At 32.6% G+C, this 17945-nt stretch overlaps 1 protein-coding gene across 1 annotated transcript in view; it reads right to left on the bottom strand.

The window, feature by feature from the left end:
- Positions 1–12515: 12515 nt before the first annotated feature.
- Positions 12516–17945, bottom strand: part of LOC129225207 (DENN domain-containing protein 11-like) — a 29101-nt gene continuing 23671 nt past the window's right edge. Inside the window, exon 9 of the mRNA XM_054859774.1 lies at positions 12516–15695. Coding sequence (XP_054715749.1) covers positions 15497–15695 — 199 coding nt within the window. The 3' untranslated portion in view covers positions 12516–15496. The remainder of the gene's footprint in view (positions 15696–17945) is intronic.

The raw sequence follows: 17945 nt of genomic DNA, 5'->3' as shown, positions 1-17945 counted from the left end.
ACGTGGAGACAGATCTAATCCGGCAGTAACTGTGGAACGTCCCACGGCACGACAACGTGGCATAATGGTTTGGGGCGCTATTGCGTACAATTATCCATATCACCTCTAGTTCGTATTCAGGGCACTATGAAGGCCCAACGATACTTGGATAATGTTGCATGTAATCGCTTTCTCTATTGGTTTAAAAGAAAGAACTGTGCTTATTTCTTATTGGAAGAGACATTTGCAGCTTTCCACGGAGTTTGCGAAATCTCTTCTTTAATCCATCATCGGACTTAGGAGAAAGCTTATTGCTATTTGTGAAACATCATTGGATGCCGAAAATCTGCCCTCTATTCTATTTAAAGAGCCACAGTCTTGTTTATCAGGTCTTCACTACTTTTCTCTTTGTCTTGCTGTATGTGTGTCCCCATGTTTCGTATTAAACGTATTTATGTTCAGCTGTCTGAATCTCTGCTTTACACAACCTTTCAACAGATAATGTGCTGCGGCCGGTGGCAATCCTTTATTTTCAAGGGCTACCTATTGCAATTTTTCAGCAGGACCACACAGTGCTCGTATCTGCCAACATGCTCTCCAAGGCCCACAGATGCTTTCCTGGCCAGCATACTCTCCTGACCCGTCACCAGGGTTGGCAGGTTTCTGCCAAGGCGGTAAAAACCAATGGTAGAAACCGGTTAAAACCGGCATGGCAAAAACCCCTTTCTGCCACATTTATGGCAGAACCTGTCAGAAACTCAAAAAATGACATAAATGCAATTCCTGACATACAATAGAAAATGTATAAGAAAAATAATTAAATATTAACCCAAATACAATTTATTTACAACACTATCACCATTCAAAATCAAATTTTACATTTTCACACTGCAGCAGCCTGTAACAAAATACAAGTTTTGACGCTGTTTCTAAACCTAAACAATTTCTTAATTTGTTGTGCACAAAGGAGAAATTTCAGAAGATTCTTTCAATCCCATCAAAACATCGATGTTAGAAATTAAAACATCGATCTTTTTATCAATGTATAACATACATTTTTGAATATACTACACTAATTTAAGCAATACAAAAGAATACGTATCCGACGAATATATTGAAAATACTGAACCTCAAATCATGAATATAATTTAATAAGAATAATTTCGCAACAGCTTGGTATTATAGTTGGGCAAAAATTGATAATAAGACAAGCACTGGTTAATACAATCTAGTTATAGTAATAAGGAAATATTTTCAAACTGAATTAAACTAAAAGTAAATTTACATCAAAAAAGAATCTAAGAAAAAACGCATCATGCACTTACCGTCAGTTTAATGATGAGAAAAAGTTGTGCTAATTATTTAAAAAATACAAAATTAACTCTAACAATAATTTTTAAGAGTAAGAAATATGTGTTGTACTGTTAGTTAATAATTAAACACAAATTTAAGGTAATAGACGGACGACTTGTTGGAGGAAATTGATAAGTAAGCCCGAATATTGATGTTGACAGTTTGGAGAAAAAGAAGTTTCCTTACTTTGTCCCCCCAGAAGGGCATTTCTCTTTTCGCAGACTATCCCACCAGTCTGAGAAACATCTCTTTCGATGGAACAGAAGTTTCCATCACTATCAAATGCATATAGGATTTTCCTTTAGTTTAAGAACTGAAGCCTTGAAATAGACTGCAAGTTCTGGCACCAGACTACCAGTGTCAGGTTCTTCCAATAGCTTTGATCTCTTTTTTACTCTCTAGTTAATATTTTACTATCTTGTAGTGATCTTCCCAAAAATCATCCTCTACGCAGAAAAATTGTTCTTATAAAACGGGTGCAAAAACTGATTTTTTTTTTTGGCAACTCCATAAGTAAACTTAATTACCTGGCGTAGGAGATTAATTGGAGCCGATTGGAGCAAAATTTTATGATAATTTTCAATTAAAATGCAAAAACATCAGCATCGAAAAAACATCGAAACCAAAACATTGATAGTCCAAAAACATTGAAAGTAAAACATCGATGTTAAAAACATCGATGTTTTAACAAAAAAATCGATGTTTCCAAAACATCGACATCCATGTTGCACCCCTAGTTTCAACCAATGAAACTCTTTACATTTATGAGTCAGTGAATCTAACCAATTATATTGTTTCTTACATACAGCAAAGTTGAAGACTGTATTAGTACTTATATAATTGGATAATTAGCTTTCCATAGAAATCAAAATGGGGGGGGAGCTCTTTGTTCTTTGAGAATAGCTTTATTCAGTTATATTAAGTGTAAAATGACAAGTTTCTGAATTTTAGAATTTAATGAAATAAAAAAAAATCTGTATTTATTTAAATATTTGATATATCACACTTTATATTAAATGCAAACAAAATAATTATAAACAAACTAAAAAATTTGTTACTTACAACATTACAAGGCTAAAATTTCTAACACATAGCAATTTCAACTACGATAAATTTTACTTTGCTTTAGAAATGTCAGTCTTGTTATTTAACATATTTTTACACTAATTATTAAATAACTATTATATTAAGTTTTTGCAATGACGAAATGAGTTATATATTTTATTTTACTTAATTGCCTGTCATTAAGTAATTACTAGAGCTATTAAAAACGTTTTCTTGTTTTTGCCAGTTTCTGCCGGTTTTTACCGGTTATAACCAGTTTCTGCCACCGGCAGGGCAAAAACCAGTTTCTGCCGGCAAAAAGCCAACCCTGCCTGTCACCAATCGAACATGTGTGGGATGTGATTGGACGCCGTTTGCGGACTCTGTCTCTGCCTCGTTCAGAAGACAAACTGTGGAAAATGGTTGAAACGGAATGGAGAGCCATCCCTCTGGACACCATCCGCACCCTTATCGACTCTATGCCTAGACGTGTTTCTTCGTGTATCGCTGTCCGCGGTGGTCCTACATCCTACTGAGCCGACGCCGTTCTCGCTCTGTATTCTGCCTATCATTTTGAAATCAAGATCATTTATTATTCCTTTCTGTATCTCTCTTTTTTCCAAATTTCATCACTTTCTAACCACTCCTTCTTTGGTGTTGCATTTTCAATGTCGAGCAGTGTACATTGAAACAATACAAACCAAATAGCCATCTAAAATTTAATACACAAGCATGATCATAAAAAACGCTCGTTATAGTCGGATGTTTATAAAACAGCGGTTGTAAAATTGAACAAAAAAAATGAGTTAATAGGGGATATGATCCCCTGTAACAGACATATAGGCCTCGCAGTGTGACTCATTACTTGAAATGAAGCATTTTACGGGATACTGAGGAAATTTTTTCCACTCGTTCAACAATGCTATACCCAGGCTGTAGAGGGTCCCCGAAGGGTTATTGCGAGTAGCTATTGCCCTCCCGAGAACGTCTCAGACATGCTCAATAGGATTGAAGTCTAGATAGCTGCTTAGCCAATCTATTCTGTGGATATCCTCCCGTTCAGGAAATTCGTCGACCAAAAGAACTCTATGTGGTCTTGTGTAAACATCCATTAAAATTAACTCAGGGATAACAGCACCCTCAAGAGGTGAGGGCTCCAAAACCCATCCCTATGCCTCGCAACTGTAACAGAGCCTTTCTCAAGGGCGTGCAGCCATCCAACATGATGCCTGCCCAGACCGCCAAACCTCCTCATCCATAATGGTCGATTTCGCGGTTATTGGAGGGCAGGTAGTGACTCCCGGTTCAGCTTAACCAACTATTATTGACCTATGTTCATTGGATAGAAGCAGGAATAAACTACCTGCCCTCCAATATCCGCGAAATCGACCATTATGACGGTGGTGGTTTGATGGTCTGAACAGGCATCATGTTGGATGGCCGCACACCCCTCCGTGTCTTTGAGAGAGGCTCTTTGACAGTTGCGAGGTATAGAGATGTGGTCTTGGAGCCCTATGCTCACCTCTTGAGAGGCACTGTTAGACCTGGGGTTATTTTAGTCCTGGGGCAGTACTGCCCGAAATATTTGGAATTTTACCAAAAAATAATGCAATTGTAATGTAAATTGGTTCCAAACCACCTTTTCATCCCCTCCACCCCCCCAATTATAGCACTGTTCATAAACATTAGAAATGGGCAATGTCGATCTTTTTAATACGTTCATCAGATGATCGTTCAGTTTTTTAACCGCACGTTCAGGGCCCTACCATCTAAAAGTGAGGCCCAAGGCCGACAATAATTTGGAGGCCCCCCTCTATTTTACCAATGTAAGTCAACCCAAAATAATGTTTAAATTGTCGTAGTGTTGGGTGCTAGACCTTGCGGGGTCCTTTTTTATAGGGCCGAAAGGCCCAGTGCAGTCGGACTGCTTGCACACGCCTAGCACTGCCACTGCTTCTTTATATCCTTTTCCCAACTTAATACTTTTAAAGCGCAATTAAATAGGGAAGACCATATTACCAGGTCCCGATTAACCTCTGAAGTTAGGGGAAGTAAGTCTCATTCTCAGGGCCCCCATCTTTTGTTGACAGTACATATTTTCTACATTTTATGCACATTGAAACAAAACTCACATGCTACATGCATCATTTCCAAAAACGGTCAATCAGACTTCCAATTAAAGTTTATTGCCTCCCCCCCCCCCCAGACGTACTGAACTTTTATACACTTTACATATTTTTGTACTAACATTTGCAGCAGATACGAGTGGTTAGTTGTTGTCTCAGATTTACCATAAAATTTATCAAGTGTGATAAAAGAATATTGTTTTATTATGTGTGAAAACAGTTGGAGCCAATTCCACCGATAAAATTAGTTTTCCAACACATTTTATAAACTGTGTCCTCACTTTTTAAAATTCTTCCTAACTTTTTATTTAGCAAGTTCTAAGATGCGAGTACATTTGAAAATACATTCAAAAGCAGAAATTGAAAATTTTAAGTCATTTTTAGGCCCCCTGTTAATTCTGAGGAGAAGTGCATATTACCCCCCCCCCCTCCTTCCCTCGGAGAAATATATTCAAAAGAAAAATAGGCCATTTACCAAACAATACCTTTTTCAGAGTCTTTTTAGCTTCATTAGTCAGTTTATTTATGGAAGAGAAAAAAAAAGTAATTACCAAACTGTGCATGAAACTCTCAAGAAATAAAGCTTTCTTACTCATACAAAACCAACTAAACAAGAGAAATACAGTCAACGCTCTATAGAACGACCTCCTATTACTGCGACCCTTCCGTTATAGCGACCGATGCATGAAGTCCCATCTCCTATTACATAAATGCAATGTTATTTTACTGTTCATTAGAGCGTCAAAACTGAATCGTTCATTCCAATATAGCATCCAAAAAGTTTCAATTTTTTGATATCCTCAGAACTAACTATTCGAAAACTAATATACTATTTAAACATTTTATGTTTCTAAAAGTAAAATATTTCAATTAAAAAGAATTATTTCTTGGTATGAGGCCAAAGACTTAATGAAAATCACACACAAATTGTAGGCATTACGAATTATATTTTTTTGAAAAAGTTAAAAAAGCAGAAAGCTTTACAATTGCAGCATACATTTTTCAGAAAGAGAAAGAAATCAAAAAAATATTTTAAAACTATCTTATTAGTTTCTTAATTCTCTTAACTATGAGGAATTATTTGTGCATTTTAAAAAATGACTAAACAACATGCAATACGTTATAACGACCGCTCGTTATAGCGACCGATTTTGTTTGGACCACTGGGGTCGTTATAACGAGCGTCGACTGTACTAATAAAGTATTAACAGAGTTTTTTGTAATTACCTAATCTTTTGTTATTTTCTTGAAAATATATGATTCTTTAATGCTATGCATTTTTTTTTTTTTTTAATTAAAGGAACCTTATGAAGATTGGGCCCCAAGCTCAGGCCTAGCTGGCCTGTGTGGTAATCAAGCTGTGCTTCCATTGAACTTGTTCATTTGAACGACTTTGTTCATTTAAGGGGTCACAGTACCTTTCAAAATTTTTTTTAAAATTTAAGTAAATTTTACATTTTTTTTTGAAACCATAACATGCATATTTATTTCTTAATCAATAATTTATTTTCAAAATTTGAAAATGTTGCCCACTTTTTTTAAAAATTCAAAAAATGGAAGAAAATTTCAATTTTTTGAAATCCCTAAGGCCCTTTTTTATTTTTGCACTAATTAATTAATTTATTTATTTTGCTAAACAATCACTATAATCATCTCTGAAAATCTGTGCATTCATTTGCTTATGAGTTTAATAGAAAATTTTCTGTGATTAATAATGTAAAAAATCAAAGTTTTTTTTTTTAAATTGTTTTTTAAAGGTTTAACATGCTCTACACATTTGAGTAATTTATAAAATGCTTATCCAATGCACAGTTTTGTCAAATATGTTATCCCAATTGCAAAAAGTATTACTTTAAAGCTTTATCTTTAAAAGAAAAAAAATCCTTAGGGATTCTAATGACATGAAAACACAAAAAAAAAAAAATCATCGAGAAAAAGCAATTTAAAGTTTTTCTTTTGCATAAGAACACATAGCGAGCATGGCCTAAAACCACGCATAACTTTTTAAATATTTGAACTAAAGCAATGAAACTTTTCCTCTGTGTTCAGAATAGTTTTTAGTTTTGAAAAAAGCGATAAAAATTTATTTGATCTTCGCGAGAATTACTCATTACATTAAAAACCTTTCCTTAGATCAGGAATATTCCTTTTAGGAAAAGCGAATAAAATTACCAAAGAGTAATAAATATGCTGATAAAAACTTAATTGAAAAATATTTTATTTAGGTTTGAATGGAAAGGTAATTTAGGTCATTTTGTAAGATATTTCTTGGAGACCGAGTGGGGCATCTAGGTAAGACAGGACGTCTGTTTTCCAATCCAAAAGTTTCAGGTTTGATTGCAGCAATGTATAGAATTGGATAACTAAATTTTATTTAATAAAAAATATAAGGAATTGAGCGTGACGTCAAAAAGTGAACTTACATGAAATAGTGTACTACTTCTAAATAGAAATATCTCATCTCCAAGTATTGGTCACGAATGAAAAGAAAACAAAAAAACTGTTTTGAATGTGAATAAAAAGAAAGAAATGTCAAAAAATATGAATAAAATTTAAATAAATTTTAAAAATTAAATAATAGAGATAGAGAGAACTATAAAACAAATAGCATCGTTCAAAAGAACGACCGTCCTTTTTTTTTTATATTTTTTTTGAGATCATACTGCACCGCTCATTTTAAGATGTGAGTTAATCTTTTAACTAGACCCTTTTGTTCATAGAAAACACATCCCTAATAAGCACAAGCGCAGTCTTCTCTTACATGGAATAGAAGGTGTACGAAATATGTGCATTAATAACTTGCTCTTAGTGTTTCTATTTTCTGCACTTGGGTGATAGTGGACTCAAGTAAAAGTTTCTGAAGACAGTGTGAAATTTTCGGAAGCTATGAGGAAGCTGGATATAATAATCGAAAAAGTATCATGCAAAATCAACCCAAAATATTTCTCACTAGAAAAACTATGAGTGAAATGAAGACTAAGCACATCGCAACATTAAAATTTATTAATATTCATGTAACACAGAACATTTTAATACAAAAATAGGAATTGCAGCAAATCAAATTTCAGATAACATAATTTGAAAAAGATCAGAAATGTTAGATTTTAAATGAAATGTTGAACATGGGAATGCAAAATATATATTTATATATATGTATGATCAGAAGTTTTAAACTTTTAAACAATGTAAGGTAAAGTACAAACTGCTTTAAAATGACTAGAAAATAAAATTAATGCTACATAAAATGGAATGAAAACATTTAGTTCATGTAAGTACAAAAAAATTCGGCAAATGCTAAATAAAAATTCATTTCAGCATTGGATAGAGTAAACCAAAAATACTGGCAAGGCACAAGAAAAAAAGTTTTGATCACAAGTGTCATACTTTATACACATGAAAGAATATTTATAATTTCATTCATCATTTTACTTGCATAGATAAACCTTTTTTAGTTTACAGGCAATGAGTTCTCAAAATAATTTTTTAAATAAATTACTACAAATACAAACTGGCCATTTGTGAAACATTTTAAGTCTCTCTCTCAAAAAAAAAACTAGCAAACTAAATAAAATATACACTAGTTGATTCCCTGTATTCATTTTTTTGTAATAAAACTATGAGATTAAAAATATCTAAGCCTACAAAATATTGTGGATAGATACAACTAACAAATAAAACTAACTAATTTGATGATATATCTTTTTTTTTTAATAAAAATGATATGAAAAATTAGTTTTAAAAAAACCTAAGGAATGTTTTTACAATTAAAAAAAATCAAAAAAAAATTATACATACAAGAAAAAAAAATGCTTTTTCGAAAGAAAAGATAGAAGCTCATTTTTGTAACTATGATTTGGGAACTTTATTCGGGGGGGGGGGGATAAAATTCAAAGGATATTGAAAGAATAAAAGAATAACAATCAATCCCCAACTCCTAGTTAACTGTAGCAGTCTTCAGAAAAAGAAATCCACTGAAAGAGGAATAAAGGGGCTATATGAAGAAATGCTGTAATTTTGACCTCACCCATTAACTGGTAACAGCTCGTGATGAAAACTCTGGCACTAAACAAGTTACGAAAGCCAAAAAGTTGAATTATTGGTTCAAACCACCGACTGGCATTTGTGAACAACACAGTCTAGCACAAATTGAGCTCACTGATCACCCGATATGGTCACTGACGGTAAAAAGGACAGTCCCAGATCTGCATACCAGCAGCCCCCTTCCTGCAAGGGGACCCCCTAATATCCCAAGGAAACAAGAAGGAAATTTAAAAAAAAAAATTTTTTTTTTTAATTAGCACTTCTGTTTTACAAGGGTGCCCACCTGGGGGGGGGGTAGTGTTCTAGGGGTTTTTTTTTTCTTTTCCTTTTTCTTTTTGACATTTTATTGTTTTTATTTATTTTTGAAAGTATATTAATTCATTCTTAAAAACTTTTTGGCAACAGGGGAAAAACAAACGATTTTTTTTTTTTTGATATGATGCATTTATTTTAATGAGCTTTTAATTTGAATCCTTTTTTTTCCTTTTTGAAAGCGGTTGAAGATTTTTTTTTTTTTTTTTTGATGGAAAAAATGTATTTAGCTGCTTTGTTTAAAAGGTGCTGCTATTTTATTTGTTCTTTTATTTATTTTTTACGTATCTAATTCTTTAGATGAGCAAGGCATACTTTATTTCTCGAAATCAGCTTAAAATATTAAAAAAACATGCTTGAAATAATTTACGATTTCAGCTAATTTTGAGAATACTGATCAGATACTAGAAAGTCGATATTGGTATATGGGAAAATAGGCTCGTTTAGTTCTAGACAGAAGACTTCTTGTTCTTTTTTGGGAGGGGGCTTTTGCTTGGGAGGGTATTTTTACGATATTTAGGGTGTCCATTGCTCTTCGGGGGTGGGTACCCCTGTATTTTAAGCAGAAAAAAAAAGTAAGAAGAATGCATTTTTAACAACTGTGACAGTAATAAGTCGTTTGACCTTGATCTATTGCTGAAACGTTGCACTCTCATTAAATTTTAAATGAGTAACATCACCATAAAGTTCTATTGGAATTTAAAAGTCCTAAATTATTTTACATCTTGTTAATGGCCTATAATAAAAGTTGTACTACAGGGCAATTTTTAGTTGCTTAAATTATGCATTTATAGTTAACACAAATTAAAAATAATAATAACAATAAATGCAGTAAAAAAAGGTCAAAGATTCAACTATAAAACCAGTTTACTTTCTGTTTTTTAGTGATTTATTGTGCAGGGGAAAATGCATCCTGGATTATCTGATATTTCCCTGTGATCAAAGTAGTGATTTCCATTCGAATTACCTCAGATACTACTATTGTAGCATTTCTATAAAAGGAGATTTTTAGCTCAGTATATCAGAGATTCTTTAATCTAAAGGTTCACACTAAGCATAAAAAAATATGCTAAAGTAGAACAGAAGTGTAATTGAGACTACTTGAACGCATCAATTATTTGATGTACTGGAATTATTATGATTATTGTTATGACTTTGAAAAGTTTTGCTGCTGGGATTTCTTATCCAAAAGGAATTAAAAGACAGTTAAAAAATTGGATAAATAAAATTAATAGTTCGTGATATAATTTACAGAAAGATATATTCCAAAAACTTGAACCTTTAAAAAAATATAAATTTACATTTAATTTTTATCATATTCTTTAGTTTTTTTTATTCACATATTTTTTGGTGTGGGATTTTTTGATTTATTTACAAGAAAACATGGGTATGTGTGCTGCTCCAGATGTTTTGAAAAATAACAATTTATACACCAATTCAATTAAAAAAGGAACCAATATAAAATAAAATAGTTCACCAGCTAATAATTAAAATATTTTTTATGTATTTAACATATATATATATATGCATCAATACAGACTGCTACATAGTAAAAATACGGTAATTTTTAAGCAATAGTTCAATTTATAATTGTAACAGCAAAATAAAACAGAAATCAGAAAAAGAAGAAGAAAAAAATTTAATTTAAAAAAATCACAATGAATATCAAAAGTCTATTTTTAAAAAAAAATTGCAAACTACTAGAATCAGGAGTACAATATCTAAATAGCTAAAATAGAATTTCTAAATAAAATGAACGGACTAATTACAAAAAAAATGTACAAAAAATGCATTTCAACTTAGTTAATAAAATTTGAAAATTCAATCAATATACATTTCATAGATTTAACACAATACACTTTAAATTTTAAGTGAAAAGAAAATCGATCAACAAATAGAAAGAACAATCAAATTTAACAAAAAATATTTTTTTTACATGCAACAAATTTTGAAATGTTACTTGAATGATAAATATCTACATAAGATTGTAAATAATTCATACTGAAGATTGCAAAAAAAAAACTACCTATTGTAAAAAAAAAATCATAAATAATTTTCCATTTAAACTCTTCATCAATAACAAAATGTAGACATTTGCACAAGATTTCAAAAAAAAATCACTGCAACAAATAACTAACTTTTCTTTGAAGGTAATTAATAATTTTAAAGAAAATTATTGCACATCTTTACTCTAAATGTTTGCTCATGTTCACTGCAAGAAGACAATTACCATAATTTTTGCTGATGAAGCCACACTAGCGCACTAACGACAGACAGTGGTGCTTCAATGGGAAGCCCCTGTGACCTCCCAAAAATTTCCTTATTCGACAAACATGGGGATAGCTATTCAGGCCCCAATATGAAACTTGGCACAAAATATGGAAAACTTTTTCCCCTATGTTGCCAACAGGAACATACTCAATCTGATAAACTCACACCAAAATAATGCAATCAAAGTTTAAATAATAAATTTACTAAAAATTTCACAAATCCAATAAAGCTTGACCGCGAAGAGAAGGCGAATGACCTTGAAGCGAAACCTTTTGTAATAGGTAGAATCAGCCAAAAAGCACCTAAAAGTAAGACTCTTTCTCACTGATCCTATTTTATTGCAAAATAATAACCATCAACCTACTACAAACAATACAAACAATGTTTTTGCTTCAAGGTCATCTGCCTTCTCTTCCCAGTCAAGCTTTACTGTCTCTTGTCACATGTCTTTCACTCACAACACATTTTTGGGCACAGAAAAAGGGGTACCTTGTAACCTCAAAACACATGTCTACATATTTTATTGCTATTTGTGCAATTTTAACATTGCTATCGTGTGTTAAATTTAGTGCAGACAGTTCGGTAGTAATAAATTTATTGTTTCATTATTCAATCGAAAAATCAACAGCGCTACATGCAAAAAATGTTTGAAACCACTGTGAGAGAGAATTTGGCATTTTTTTGTGTTTCTGCATCATACGGTATACAACAGAACTGTACCTTTTCAAGCCCTTCTTCATAACTATATAATATATTCGGCAGGGTTGCCAACTTCTCTGCAAAAATAGCCAAACTCCACGGCTCCAAGTTCTTTTGCTCCGCATTTTCCGGCCAAAAGTTTTCAGGTTTAAATTTTGTTTTTTTATCATAACAAACATGTAAATATGGGAAATTGAAGATGATTACATTCAAATATTGAAGTAGTGTTTAAAATTGTTTTTATAAACTGAAAAATAAATTTTTTTATACTCATGCTTAAAATGATTTGTTAAAGCTATAAAACAATTTTCGACAAGTGGTTTTAGTTATTTTTATTTTTTATACAAAATACCGAACTGCTCTGCAAAATTTTGAATTGCTCCTCAAAATTACCACAGGTGCTCCCAAATTGTTTCTCCAAGATTGGCAACCCTGCATTAGAGTTTACCTTAATGAAGGAAATGTATTTATTTCATCTCATTTTGATGAATTTGTTTTATTTTACTGTACTTATATCGCATACTATGGATCAAGATTTGAGAATTTTTCTGGTCACCAGTGGCGAGTAGAGGCAAATTTATTAGTCATCTTTTTTTTTTCTTTTCTAGTTGTCACTTTTTTGGAAACCAAAAAATGTAATTAAAGAACAAACTAGTTTTTTAATTGCCACTAAAACAGGAATATAAATTTAAATAAAGATTAATATAAGTAATTAACAACATAAAAATAAAATAACACAGGTGGGGTTGGGGTAAATGGCGACTGGGTGGCTAATGCTACTAATATTTTTAGTCACCACTTTTTTTATATAGTTGCCAAGTGGGAGAGTGACAACCTCTGATCATGACCTTTATCGCCTACATCAATAAATAATAATAACAGCAATAAAATGTTTAAAAAATAGTTTTCTAGAATAATAATAAAGGTGACATAATTAATGGCAGAACAATTAAAATCATTCGAAGCAATATGAGGGAATAAAAAATAGAAGATATTACAGGTTGAGGAAAACATGTACTTGTTCCTATTAAAATATATACAGAAAAAATGTTTGAATGAAAATACTGTTCAACATGTTTTCAATTATGACATGGTGGAAATGAAAGTCCGTTAAAATGATAAACATAAGTGAGACTACCATGAGAACAATAAATGATAAATAATAAATTAAAAGAAAATGACAATAATATGTTTTTGCTTGCATGAACAGGAACAACCAAATGTGTATTGGCACACACTGCATATTTTGCACAAAGTATACATAATGTACAACTTTGGCATCAATATGTAGTTTTTAATGTTATTACATGAAACACCAATCAGATGCTTTGTTATAATATACAATTGAGCTTAATTAATGCAAGCATAGTATGTTCAATAAAATGAGAAAGAGCTCAGTGTGATAAGATGAAAGTTGTAGTATTTTATTTTAACCGAAAAAGTATCATGATTAAAGTTTGGTAGTGGGTTTAAAATCAGTCTAATAAATAAATGTATGAAACTATAAACATGCAATCCTGAATAACCATAAATATGACTACTAATATAAACCACAAAATGACCTACATTCTACATTATTAAAGGGATAATTGGGGGGGGGGATGACATGAAAAAATTTACTGGAGTTTTAACATGTTTGATAACAAAATGATAGAAAAAGGCTTGATGTCCCCCACCCCCACCCACCACCCTTTTTTTACAGCAGGTAGATGAAAAACCAAGATTTTTTTTTTTTAATTTTAACTTTAAAAAAAACATTAAACTTTGATATATACAAGTAGAAAATGCTAATTATATTGCATGGATTAAAATACTAAAAATAATTATGATAGATTATTTATAATAGACAAAAAAATAATTAATTTATCACATAAATAATTATGATAGATTAACTATGTGACGATCAACAGAACTGAAGTACTGCTGCAGAAGTGATAACAAACAAATCAAAGATCAAGTCATTTTATCTTACAAAGCAATTAGTTTGACTAAATAACCACTAATGCTTGCATAACTAAATTCAACAGTACAGTACAGTAGTCTTTGCTAAGTGCCATGCTTAACTAAAACAAATGATGAATTCAGTTAAAGCAAATAACAATTAAAAGAATTAATCATAACCAAAAAAAAAAAAAATTAACTTTATGAAATACAAAGTTATTTTTTTTTTAAAATGCTTGTTTACTCCTGTCAATAATGAAACACTATTCCTTAAAGTGTATGATTTATATTTTACGGAATTGAATGTGATTTTGAGGAACAAAATCTTTTCTATATTGTTCCATTTGAAAGATATTATTCAAACATATTATTTTGCAGTAAAACCTTGATCCGCTGTTTGTATAACATTACACCCCTTTGTTGCATTTTTCAATTTAATCATTGCATGAACAGCTTACTTGAAAAATCAACAGCCAGCTGAATAATTTTTTCTAACTGAACAAAATTACTGTTGCTTACAAAGCTGTCTTCCTATACACTGAAAACAAAGCTGCTTAAAACTTTGGAGGTGATATTGCATTAGTAATACAACAAACTTACTGCCATTGCAGTAATACAATTTTTAAATTTCCAACTTGCCATTGTATTTCCCAATTGCATAGTAAATTCATAGTTAAACATTGCCACTATTTTGAACTGGATGTGCTTCTAATATTAATTTATTTGTAACAATTGCTTGAGCACCAACATTTCCAGCAAAATAACTTTTTAAATAAAGAAAGGATAGTTAGAAGAAATCTCAACAGATAAGTGTGACAAAAGTTATACAAAAAATGATACAAAAGAGCGAAAAAAGTGGGGGAGGGGCAACACCCCCCCCCCCCTTTTAATGGTTCTTTTTTTTCCAATTTAGGAACAAAAACTAAAAATAATAAAAAACGCTGAAATGTCAAAATTTTCAGGACATAATTATTTGTTATGCTTTGTATATCTTTATGAAACATTATTTAGCACAAGCAGTAACTTTTAGTTTATGTATTCATTGTTTAGATATTAGCAAATCGATTGCTCTACTAAAACAAGCCATACTTGTTCACAGAAATTATTACCGAGTGTTTGTGGCGCCTCAAAATACTTCAGAGTAAATAATGTAAGTCTAATTCATGTCTAAATGTCTCTGCGGGGAAAGTTATTGTGTACAAAATTCATCCAAATCTTTAGAAAAATGTAAATTAAGCTGTTAGATTTACATCAATTTCTACTTATCTGCTTCAAAATTCTCAAAACCAGCCTTAGCAAAATTTTGTACTTTCTTTCCCTTCCCTTTTTTTTTTCATTTTTTTGCTGTCGCTAAAAGTACTATGGCTTTTAGTGGCCTTTTTTTTTGCCCCCCCCCTCCACCCTTTTCAGTTCCAATTGCCACCTCTGCATATTAGCATCATTTTTCACACCCCTATAATTTACAACTGTCAGCTACAAAGACATTGGATCAAGGTTAGACTGTACTCAAATACTTGGGTCATCTCCAAAATTGTACAAATCAGGCTCCAGACTGCCGGGAAAAAAAAATTACGAGTCAGACATGATTTGTACTATTTTGCAAATTTTGACCCACACTGCCTTTTATGGAAGAATAAATTTTCCGAAAATGAACCGAAACTTAATCGCACACAAAACACTCACAGCGGCAAAAAAAAAAAAGCACATATGAGCACCCCTAGTGTCCTGTACTAAGGCGAGCAGCAGAGTGTGTCGGCGGCAGGCACAATGTCGATGCCATAGGTGTCGGCCAATTCGACGATAAAGGTTCGGTCATTGACGGGGTCCAGCCCCAGGGAATGCATGTTTTCGATGGTCCACTGTTTCTCCTGGGTTCTCGATACACTCAAGAGTGCGCTGAACAATTGCTCATTCAGTGACATAAAATACCTGAAAATGTCAATAATGGTTCATTTATAGATCATATAACAATATTATTACATTATGACTTTGATAAAAATATTTACAGGCGAAAATGGGTAAAAAAAATATTAAAGCGCTTTTCCATAATTGCAAAGGTTCCCCAAACTTTCCTATTCCATGCACCTTTTGAAGAATTGAGACTTTCTCATGGCACCCCAGTCCATCTCTTTTACATGCAGCATAACCCCGATCTAACAATTGTCAAGGGACTGGAAAAAGTTATCGTTAAATAAAGGATATCGTTAAATCGAGGAGAATACACATTTAATGCAGTTAAATTCAGATCAGTGAGATATTTCATTAAATTAAGGAAATCGTTAAATCGAAGTCATACTGCACATGTATATTAATATTATAGACACTTGCCGCTCCCTGTGGCACCCACTTTGGAAATTCCCTGCATAATAAGTATAGTCTAACAGCAGAAATGTGGCATCTGGGGGTCATTTCGGAAATTAAACCAAACCAAACCCTGTGGCAAGACAGCCCGTGAGGGCCAAGACTCGGGGCCGGATTTAGGGGAGGCAGGGGGGGGGGGCTACTGCCCCGGGGCCTCCACAACAAAGGGGGAATAAAATTTTTACAAAATATCCTAACTTTCACGGGTCAGCAAATTTTACATTTTTTCTCCCCTATGAATTATAATAATAATTACATAAAAAAATAAATAGTAGTAACTTCAGGATGTATTTACTATTAAAGTGCTGATCAAAACTATCGGATGTGTACATATATATCAAAATATTCGGATATATATCAAAGTTTCGGATATTTTTGAAAATATGATGATCTTTTCGAACCCTGATTAGGGGCTTCCACTCCTTCGTTGCCCCGGAGCCTCCACACTTCCTAATCCGGCCCTGGTGAGATGTTTCATTAAATTAAGGAAATTGATAAATTGAGTATCGTTAAATCAAAGTCATACTGTACATGTATATTAATATTATAGACACTCGCCGCTCCCTGTGGCACCCACTTTGGGAATCCGTGCATCATAGGTATAGTCTAACAGCAGAAATGTGGTATATGGGAGTCCTTTCAGAAATCAAACCAAACCATAGACTAATAATAAGAGTAGACCGAGCTATGGCAACCCTTTTGCTGCTCATAAACCAAACCATGTGACTGGTGGATATCCTAGCAACAGCGAGCATTGTTCGTAGCAGACGATCATAATAAACGAGAAATAAAATAAATACAATTGATGGAACACGGAAGAATGATCTTTTATGGAGTGCGATTTGTAAATTTGTTATTCTAAGTTGTAAATATTTTGTTAATATAGTGAGTTTTTCATTTAGATAGTATTGTGCATTTTCTTTAGTCAATTTCAATAACTCTCTAAGGAATTAAAGATGAAAGCGCCCAAAAAGAATCGGCAAATGGTAAGATTTTTACCTACAATTTCAATTTAAGATACCGATTAGTACATTTTTGCGTTCATGCAAAACGTTTAAGCCATTACGTTTACGCCAGCGCTGACGTAGCAGTTCCGAATGAAATAAAAGTTACTGAAAACTGTGATCAAAAACTAATTACTAATGTCAAAATAATGCATAACTAAAAGAAAAACAGTTCAATCTCTGCACCTGGAAAAAAAATTGTAATGAAAACACATTACCTCTTAAAATATATGTCGAGTGCTAAACGGTAGATAATGCTGCCATCTAGCAACCATGCTGCTAAAGTTTTCGCCAAGCCTTCCACCAGTCACATAATGTATCTTGGAACCAATTTCTTCATCAGTAAGTCTGGGAAAGCTCGGTCTACTCTTATTATTAGTCTATGAACCAAACCCTGTGACACGACAGCCAGTGAGGGCCAAGGCCTACTGTGCCCCACTCGGTTTTCCTGACCATAGGCTCTGGGGTGAAAGGCAGATGTTCCGGTTAGGTCAAGGGCGGATTCAAGGAAGGGTCAAAGGGCCTTTGATGAGAAACATTTTCTTTGTTATTGTTATTTTATTTTCCCTTTACTTAACCTCGTTAAACCTCGTTAAGTCATCACTCAAGGGACCAAAAATTTTTGACCACTTATGCGGAGTGACTACTTATGTGGAGTGGGAAATTAAGGAAGAAAAAAAAGCCTTACAAATAGTATTCTTGAATGGCAGTAGATGTCTATAAATTAGTGGAAATATTGAAAAGGAGGAAAAATACTAATGACAGTTACTTTGTTTTATTTTCTCTTACTCACATATTACTAAATAACAACAAC

Source organism: Uloborus diversus, chromosome 6 (assembly GCF_026930045.1).
Source record: "Uloborus diversus isolate 005 chromosome 6, Udiv.v.3.1, whole genome shotgun sequence".
Lineage (NCBI taxonomy): Eukaryota > Metazoa > Arthropoda > Arachnida > Araneae > Uloboridae > Uloborus > Uloborus diversus.
This window is presented reverse-complemented; position numbering and strand designations above follow the sequence as displayed.